The following is a 9,631-nucleotide window of genomic DNA, read 5'->3' as shown; positions in this document are numbered from 1 at the left end:
TGTTCATTTCCAGCTCTCCCTCAGTGATGACTGGCAAGGCTCTGTGTCATTACTCTGCAAGTGTGTGTCACAATTACTTGTCCCTTGCCATGATTTGGCACACTTCCCACATTAACATTAACACACAAGGCAGAAGTTGCAACAGAAGTATGTGTGAGTGTTAACGCAGCTGTTCCACTCATGTCTCTGTATATCCCTCTATTTGCATTTGGGCCAGGTAGAAAACTACCACAGGTTACTGGGTAGATATTAGTTGGGAAGATACTTTTTTTGGGCTCATTCAGCCTATCATCACCAAAATCAAACAGTGGCTGAGGCTTGGCAACCACAGCAGGGCGGATAACAGTAGACAAAGTCGGGGCTCGCCTGCATCTCAAGGGTATCACTTCCTCACGCAACAGTTGTCTCGCAATAACTGGACTCATGACAGACAATAAGAGACTCCAAAGGTCAGCTCAGTTATGTGTCCAGTTACAATTCCACGTCCTGGAAATAAGGAGTTAAGACAGGAGGAGGTTGGGGGTACTGGCAAGCACGGGCCAGCAGCTGCTGTGTTGATGGGAGAGCTTGAGTTGAGGGTTTAGGTCAATCTGGGGTCACAAGAGGAACCACTTAGCATCGACACCTGTCTCGGGAGAGTACGTGCGGGTGTCGGCTGTGCACCAGCAGCAGCATTCTGCAGGATTAGCAGCATTGCTGTCAGCTAATTTGAATATCAAAAGTAAAATTTGATGACTAGAGATTACCACATCAACACAACATGCTTTAGCATCAAATTTATTGATATATAGATTTTCTTTTCATTTTTTAACAAAAATACAAATGCTTTTTCTCTATACAAATAAATATGGTAAGAATAAGGTAAGAATACAAATGATATATACAGTCTGTGTGCTTCACAAGAGGCTCAACCTTTGCAAAAGACAATATGAATAACTTATCATTTTGTACAGATTCATAAGTTAGACAAGGCAGCGTTTCCAACCACATGCAAAAAAAATCCTGTGGCATGATGGGTGGGCATTAGTTGGATGGATACATTCATGCTTGTGTTTTCATTTGGAGCCAAAGCCAGGCTCTCAGATAGGGGGGAAACAAAAATAATGCTTTTCACAAGAGACAGCAGAAGAAGTAAAGTTTGAGTGAGTGTGCGAAACATCTCTCTGTCCCATGACGAGGCTTTTCTGGTGCAAACAGATCTCCTTGAGAGTCGTGCTATCGTCGCTCATTTGAGTCTTTTATTAACTTAGATAAAGTTAAGTCTTCAGTGCCTCCAGTGCCAAAGCGATGATTCTTGGCAAACTGCGGTAAAACGACTCATTCTCCAGGCCCACGAGACTGTAGAAGGTCAAAGGTCGTCCGCCCACGACTGCTCTGACTCGTGCCTGGTAAAGTCCTCGATCGTTCTTGGAGCTAAGATCAACTAACACCTGAACAATAAAGGAGACCCAACAAGGCAGAGAGAGAGAAAATTAGTCCATTAGCACTGTTCTTTTTACCAGTGCATATTTACGTCTCTTAACTCCATTTAACATGGTAATTTACCTCTTGGAAATTCATGCGTAGGTTCTTGCTTGGGATGCTTAAGACCCAGCTGTAAGAGTCCCTGACCTGGTTGACTTGCTGTGAGGACTCTCTCACTTCTGGACAAACTGCAGGAACAAACAAAAATACTTAATTTGAGAAATAACATTTACCCGTGAACAAATATTACAGGGATTATGTTGTGTTGTCTGAAACTAGAAGGTGTGGCACATACTTTTCACACCGGCCCCAGGGATCTGCCTCTTGCGAAGAAGGCTTCTGTATTTTCTCTGAAGGCTAAAAGTCTTCACAGTGTAAACAGCTTGTCTGGGGTCAGCAGTCGTCTCTGTTTGAGTGTTCTCGTTGCTCGATGTCGACTGAACTGGGAGCGGTAACCCCGAAGATTTTAATTCTGTTCCGTCTTCATTCTCAACAAAAGCAAAATCCTCAGAAGTGGCGCTCCAATTCACATCAGAAGCTGAATCACTATTGGACGAGGTTTCACTTTGAGGCACATCGTCTGTCACAACTTCATCTTGTGTGCTCAATTTCTGAAATTCCTTCATCAGGGCTGTTAGAAGTGACCAAGGCTCCTGGGATTCCTGGGTGGAGGAGGAGGAGGAGGAGGAGGATGAGGAGGAGGGGACTGGTGCTCCAGTGGAAGACCTACTTAAAGGGGGAGTGTTGGGAGAATCCTCCTGGAGGTAGACTGGATCCAAATGCAGGATGGGAGGAGCAGCCCTGGAGTACAGTTTGGAGCGCAGAGCTGAGATAACAGATTGAAATTCTCCCTCCAGCTGATGTAAGGAGGAGTCCTCTGTCTGAAAATGACATGTAAAAAAAAATGATTGCCATGTCTACATCTTCAATCACTGGCTTCCTACATTTCCCATATCCCGGCATGCCTTTCAAAGTCCCAAGGCATGCCCCTTAGTCAAACTGGGTCAATGGTGACCTTTTTTTTTACGAATTTCTCTCTGTTGAATGCTCAAGCAAAAATGATGAGTTGGATGATGATGATTGATATGGCAAGGCTTATATCAACACGTAATAAATAAACCTGACCTCTACCTCATTCCTGATTTAGATCTTTTCTGAATATTAAAACAACAGAATGTGCTGGGAATCATTTATTGATATAATAGGACGCAGCCTCCTTTGCATTTGGACATTTTAGAAATGTACCTGTGAGAAAAGGTTGTCCTCCTGTCTTGTTGGTGTGGAGGAGATATCTGTGGATGGGTCAGTGTGTTGTAGGTCCAGGTCTTCAGCCATGTTTCTCAGGTAGTTCTCCCAGTCGTCCACTGAGGGCCCCACCTCTCTGAACAAGGCTGGGGGAACTGGAGAAGGACCCTGATCTGTTGGGCCCACAGCTCCACCTAGCTGTTCTACATGTAATAAATCACATGTGAGAATAGTGACCAATCAAACAACACAATTTCCTACTGCAAAAAATGCAGTAAAGAAAATGGAACAACACAATTCTGTCAATCATGTACCTTCAATTTGCGTAAAACCATGTCTCAAGCCCAGGTCCCTCCTCTCTCTAGTGTGAGTGAAAGCCGTGCTGTAGATGTGCTCCACCAGCTGAGGCAGAGTCTTGGTGAAGAAGGTCAAGTCGACTTTGTCCCGGATGTAGTCCTCGGCCCTCTGGAGCAAGTCCAACAGGGTTTGTAGGAACGAACGCAACTCTGGATAGCAGAGAAGGAGCAACATGTCAGAGACCTCCACAGCAACACCTCCAAGCAACACAAATAATAAGTAGTTTATTTCGTTTTTGTTCTACACCCATCAAGTTCAGCTTTTAAATACGAGTACTCACGACATTTCTTAAAGCGGATGAGGCACTTGTCCTCGGCCATTCGGCTACAAGCGCTGGCAGGCTGACCAGGGGGGCAGGTCATGGTGTAGAAGCGACAGAGAGAGCTGAACTCCGACCTCTGCTCCTCCTCCGTCATTTCTGTTGTCTTTAAAAGCTCCGGACACGTTGGCTCCCTGCTTCCAAATGACTCTAAATCAAGATACAATCATTGTTTTAATATTGACATATTCTGTGAGTCGCAATATTTTAGTTTCCGTGGTTTGTTGTTGCTTGAAACTCACTCTGTATCTCCGTCTGAATCCAGTCGGAGAAAGCAGACACCCGTGTGTAGACTCCAGGCTTGCCTTTCTCTCCGCAGCCGTCTCCCCAGGAGGTAATGCCCTGGAGCTGGAACCGACCTGAAATTTGATCCTGGTAGATCAGAGGGCCTCCAGAATCTCCCTATAGGTGTCATAAAAAAGAAACTTAAAAAAATGGCTTGGATGCGGCTAAAATGTGTCAGACACAAAAGCTAACTATCGAGGTAAGTAACTCAGAAAATGTCGTTGCACCCACCTGACAGGAGTCTATGCCTCCTGAGAGATAGCCAGCACACAACATAGTATTGGTGACCAATTCTTTGCCAAGGGCACTCTTACAGGTGCTCTGAGGCAGCAGGGGAACCTTGGCCTCCATCACCACGTCAGCAGACGGGCCATCTGTAGAGAAAGATACAAACAGAATTGCAACATGTTATATGTTGTTAATGAATAGTCTCAAAGTCCTCATCAACAGCACATGTTCTCTCAAAAAGGTAACAAAATGCATTTAAGCTCAACTATGAAGAATCCATGTCAGTTATCTCCCACTCACCCTCATAGAGGGAGCCCCAGCCTGCCACCAGACATGGACTGCCAGTAGGGGGCTCCATGCCAGAGGGGAGACACACCGGTGTGACCCGGCCAGACAGGACCACGGGGGATGTCAGCTCCACCAGGGCTATATCGTTGTTAAATGTCTTTGGATTGAACTGCAGGAGGTGGAGAAAGTTTGAATGAGTTAAAGAACGACAGGCTGACCTGGTTGTTTGATTGTTTGACCACCAGATGTGATGAAAGAGATAATACTATATTATTGCTATTCCTATCCCGCTATGGACATTCTATACCACACTTTGGATTGTTACCTTAGGATGAGGGATGATGCGATTCACTTTGAGAAGCTGCTCATCAGGGTCAGTCTTCGTGATGTCAAACTCGCCCACCACGGCTGTCCAATAGCTCTCGCTTCGGCTACTACAGAGGTCAGGACGACACAAGAGAGTGAGAGAGAGAAATGCACCTGTAATAATCTCAAAGAAGAGTCAAAGATCTTCTTATGAACACACAGTGATGCACACATGCACACTCACCCAGCAAAACAATGAGCAGCAGTGACCACCCAGGAGCTGTCCACCAGGACCCCTCCACACATCAGACCCCCATCTAACTGGAGGTTGACCAGCCAGGGCCAGCTGCCTGGAGGTGCAGGGGAGCCGCCCACAATCCTTGAGCGAGGCTGTGTGATGTTTTGCACTGTGGACGACCTCTGACCACACACTGCTGCTGGGACAGAGACAAACCGATGTAGAGTTTTCTTAAATGAGCCTCAGGCCTCTTCACTGACAGAGATCATCTGTATGAATGCAGGAACACGTCTTTCTGAATACAAGTAGAACCTTACCCTGTGCATGCGTCTGCGTAGCAGGTTCCAGGTTCTGCATTGTGCTGAGCAGGCTGCACTGGAGGACACGGGCGCTGCAACTCTCGCCCATGATCCTGATGCAGGTCTCTTTGTCCAGGTCCCCAGGTGGGCAGCGATGCTGATAGTACGCACAGGCCTGGCTCAGAGCCCAACTCCGCTCAGCTTCATCCTGAAGCTTCTGGGCTTTACTGATGACATCACAGCTGGGTTCTGATAAGGCATTGGCAGGAGACGCTGTTGGGCGAGAAGGAGAGTTATGGACGTACTGAGAAAGGACAACGTGACACTCAAGATGCTCAAGAATAAAAAGGGTAAGTGAGTAATATTGTGCTTACAACAGGACCCAGACAGCTGACCGCAGTCCTGAAACAAACAGGGAACGCAGCCTCGGCAGCCTGCTTCAGCCTGTCTTCTCTCAGATGATGCACGCTCGAGAGAGGACAGGGCACTAGTCATGGCCGCCTCTAGAACCACGGTGCCCCGATCAGACAGAGCTGCAGGGGAGGACAGGGGGAAATAGAAAAGAAAAGACAAAATGTGAGACAAGCCAGGGAAGAAAAAGAGGTATTATGACAGAGAAGAAGACACAGACACAGGAGCCAGACCGATATGTGGCGGTCAAGCTGATGTGCAGACATAGTGCATGTCGGCCAATTTACGAAATTGTACTACAATAGCATAGACAAGTTTGTGGTAATGCTTCCATAACAACAGTCAAGGTTAGCAAATTTAACCATCACCATCATCATACCAACAATTCCACAAAAAAAAACAGTATAATGCGGTCAAAAACATTTCCAGTACAAGAACAGAAGGAAATATGACTGTACTGAAATGTAAAAACAGTGAACAAAAATTCAATGTGTTGCTAAAAAAATTCAAATTCCCTGCTCATAAATACATGTAAGGAATATTTGACCTGGTTGGGCTCCAGCGCATGATAAATGCATGTACATTTACTGGATTCTGATCAAGATAGGACGGATATCTAGGTCGTTATGGTTTGTTATGTTGTATATGGGAGCATTAGTATAAACTGGTGCTGCTTTCTGGTGTGTGTGTGAGTAGCCCCGTTTTTCTCATGCTGCTCTTTGAGCTCATTGGCAGCGTGTTAGGGGAGCTAGCTCACGCTCAGCGCGCTGGTGAGGCTTCTGCAGACACACATCAATCAGGGCCGCCGACCCGGCAGCCCCCCCTCTGTGCCGCACCACATCACAGGATAGGCCACTAACAACAACAATGCTGATTGAAGACTTAATTAGAAGGCCAGGGCTGAGCTGGCAGAGGCTGGCAGGCAGGGACAGGGTCTATGGGCACGGGCTGGCAGCCCTGGGGTGGCTGGGACCCCGAGTCCCCTTGTTCTAAACACTCTAAACACACATTGCCATCGCCAGACATTTGCATGAAGGCTCTGCTGTACTAAGTGAGGACCCTCACTTCAGCAGGAGTTAAGTTTCTAGGCTAAGTTTGGAGGATAAAGACAAAAACACATGGATAGTATTTCTATTCTTTGATGCTTTGATGACAGAACAAAACATATGAAGCTGAGTGCTGGAAATCAGTCTAATGAAATAAGTTGTATAATTTATTTTAAGGTAAAACATCTGCTGCTCATCAGTAAAATACCAAAAGCATATCAGCGGTCTCCCAAATCAGCGATCTCCCAACGTAAATAACAAAGTAAGCCTACAAAAAAACGTACATCTCTATATATGTGTCAGCTGCTTGGCCAAAAAGTATCAACACGCACCAGGTGTGTGTGCATAATTCAATTTTAAGCTAATAATACAGGATTCGAAGTATCACCAGATGTTTTGTCCGCTTAACTCACTAAAGAGATAGTAATGCCTCAAAGCACTACGAGTGTTTGCTTTGCAGGGGTCTCACTATGATGCATTAAATAAAAAAACTAAAGATTAGTCTACAAGACGTTTCAAAGTACTGTGTATATTTTCCACCCAACCAGGATATCGGGAAGACTCCTTAAAATGCAGTAATCACATTTCCAATGCATTCCCAATAACATAATTCACGTAGTAATCACTGATTACCATAATTGAAAAACTCAATGCAAAACTTGTGTAAGTTTAGAAAAATACCTTTGAGTGCACTCTGGGGCATCCTGTAGACCTCTCGACCTGTCGGGGCTCCCAAGGGCAAGCAGTCGAGTCCCATGAGCAGCAGTGATATCAGCAGCAGCATGGTGTCAGAGCATCAGACCGCCACTCCACAGTGACAACAAGCAGACAGGCAGGAGACACGCCGAACCACCAGAGAGGATGCTGGGATGCCGGAGCTGAGGCTAGGCTGCAGTGTTTCCAGGTCCTTGTGGTCTGGTTGCGCTCTGCAATCCTTAACTGGCTCCCTCCTCCTGACTCTTTGGACTCTCTCCCACCCTGTGGTGCAGGGCATCTGTCTGTAAGTTTACTTAGAGGAACAATAGGTGCCTGGAGTGGTCCCTGGTATATATAGAGTCCCCAGGGCAACACCAGTAAGAGGGAGGGGGTGAGGATAGGAAAGAGAGAGGGAGAGGGAGGGAGAAATGCTCCCATGGCCAATACACAAACAGATGAATTCATTAAGACTGTGACAGCAAATCGGGCGCAACTTGCCAAGGCTGGACATCACAAAGAGGTTTGGTTCTATGAAAAGAGACAGAGGGAGGGAGAGAGAGATGCACATAGGGAGGGGGGAGAAGGGGAAGGCGGAGTGATTGGCTGGGTGGCAGGAAAGGGGGTGTTGTTTGAATTAATTAATGGGAGAGGAAGAGGGAGACCGCTATGCAGATAAGGATATGGGCTGATGTGACACCGGGGGAGAGGAATGTAGACCGAGAGAGACGTCTGAACCAGAGAGTCACAGCGTGAGAGGAGCGAGGAGATGGAGAGACGTCGAGGGACGGAGTGTGAGAGAGCGAGAGAGGGAAGTGTCTGGCGTTCTGCGCGCCCCTCAAAGAGAGCATTGTCCCCGGTGTCCCTCTGAGGATGCCCACATCAAAGCCGTCCCCCCGGGCATCACTTGGCCGCCGCCTCCATTGATCACTTACAGTCTTTTATCTGCCCCATTAAAATATTGTCAGTTCACATCACTTTTGTCTTTCTCTGCTGAACTTTACTTTTGTTACATAAAGATACGTTAAAAAAACGGGCGTTTTGAGCATGTTTTTATTCCCAAAGATTCATTGAATCCAATTTTTTTTTTTTTTAGCTTCTTGCGTTTATTGTCAAAAGTTTTGCTTGTTTATTGTCACTGCACCTGCAAGTAAAACCGACATATTGACTTGACATAATCAAGAAGATCTAGTGCATCTTTCTGGTTGAATAACATTTTTTTAGAAAAAAGTATAAGTGCCACAGAACACATGAGCTCACATGTGTCTAAATCCTTACATTTGAAAAAGGTAAACGTGTGTAGTTACTGTAACAAGTCCTTTTTTACAACTCAAAAAATAACATTAAGTGGATACATCTACCTAAAAAACATCACAGTGAATGTGTAAAGCATCATGACCACCTCGTATTAATTCAATTCAATTCAATTCAATTTTATTTATGGTACCCAATTATAACAATAGTTGTCTCAAGAAGAGTAGGTCCAGACCACACTCTTTGATTTCCAAAGACCCCACCTTTCTAGTAATTCCCCCCAAAACAAGCATTTAGTGCGACAGAGGAGAGAAAAACTCGGGTGGGGGGGGGGGGGGGGGGGGGGGGGGGTCTGTGGGTGCAGGTTGGGGGTGCGATGTACAGTGGCAATAACCTTCAAAATAAAAGATAATGGAACCATGACTAAAAATAGTAGTTGTCATGGTGTATCTTTAACAATGTTGAATGTAATTAAAAGCTATGATGTCTTATCAATTTTCACTTAAAGAATCTTATGTATTCAGAGACATTGAGATTTAGGAGGAGTGACATTTGAAAACTCATGGGCATTCAAGTTGCAATTCTGCATTGAGGAATCTCAATTTAATTGTATTTAGTACTTTCACAGTTTATTGAGCCCGAGTAGTTGCTTTTCGGTGTGCTGGAGGATGCCGATACGTACTGTGTCAAAATCAGACATACAAGTTTTCTTAGTCCAGACCCTGCCACTGCAACTCTGTACGTCAACGCATCTTCATATTTAAGGACACATTACTGTACATATTCATGTTACAGTATGCTACCACACTGGATGAGAAACTTCTTTGCAAAGCGGGATCTGAGTAAAAAACTGACACAATGAACATGTTCTGTGCACCACAGTGATCAGACAGGGGCATGGTCACAGTCACGGGCTAAATGGATCCAGAAAGGAGTCTTTTGCAGACCAGAAACCCGAACAACTTTGAGCCAACTCACTGGCTGAACGATAAAAAAGAGTGGCGGCCGAATCTAGCAGGATATTATCAAAGAGAGCAGTCCACTGCTGCAACAATCCAGCACTGAGTTCCTACTGACAACAACATGCAGTACGTGTTAGAGAGTGTGTGTGTGACTGTGTGTTGTTTCACTCAAAGTATGTGCAGCCAACTCTGGTTACATCAAATGATTTAATAGTGAAGAAACTGCTAGTGAGAAA

The 9,631-nt window shown here is 45.5% G+C and overlaps 1 protein-coding gene across 1 annotated transcript; it reads right to left on the bottom strand.

The window, feature by feature from the left end:
- Window positions 1-815: 815 nt before the first annotated feature.
- Window positions 816-7,528, bottom strand: prss56 (serine protease 56). Its single transcript, XM_034887543.1, has 14 exons — window positions 7,168-7,528; window positions 5,404-5,562; window positions 5,048-5,302; window positions 4,737-4,926; window positions 4,512-4,620; window positions 4,199-4,355; window positions 3,902-4,044; window positions 3,628-3,787; window positions 3,347-3,535; window positions 3,024-3,215; window positions 2,710-2,912; window positions 1,760-2,345; window positions 1,546-1,652; window positions 816-1,430 (listed from the first exon to the last, which is right to left on the bottom strand). The coding sequence occupies exons 1-14, from the start codon at window positions 7,268-7,270 to the stop codon at window positions 1,257-1,259; spliced, it is 2,727 nt and encodes a 908-aa protein (XP_034743434.1). The 5' UTR covers window positions 7,271-7,528; the 3' UTR covers window positions 816-1,256.
- Between the last annotated feature and the right edge of the window lie 2,103 nt (window positions 7,529-9,631).

This window comes from Etheostoma cragini, chromosome 12, assembly GCF_013103735.1.
Source record: "Etheostoma cragini isolate CJK2018 chromosome 12, CSU_Ecrag_1.0, whole genome shotgun sequence".
Taxonomy (NCBI): domain Eukaryota; kingdom Metazoa; phylum Chordata; class Actinopteri; order Perciformes; family Percidae; genus Etheostoma; species Etheostoma cragini.
The sequence above is the reverse complement of the archived record's forward strand: the minus strand, read 5'-3'. Positions and strand labels throughout refer to the sequence as shown.

What these genes read in the sequence shown, in the direction of transcription:
- prss56 (XM_034887543.1), bottom strand. Translation starts at nt 7,270, where the DNA reads ATGCTGCTGCTGATATCACTGCTGCTCATGGGACTCGACTGCTTGCCC. An exon ending in CCCTGGGGCCGGTGTGAAAA is followed by an intron (nt 1,653 to 1,759) that starts GTATGTGCCACA and finishes TTGTTCCTGCAG; the next exon opens with TTTGTCCAGAAGTGAGAGAG. An exon ending in TACGCATGAATTTCCAAGAG is followed by an intron (nt 1,431 to 1,545) that starts GTAAATTACCAT and finishes TTTATTGTTCAG; the next exon opens with GTGTTAGTTGATCTTAGCTC.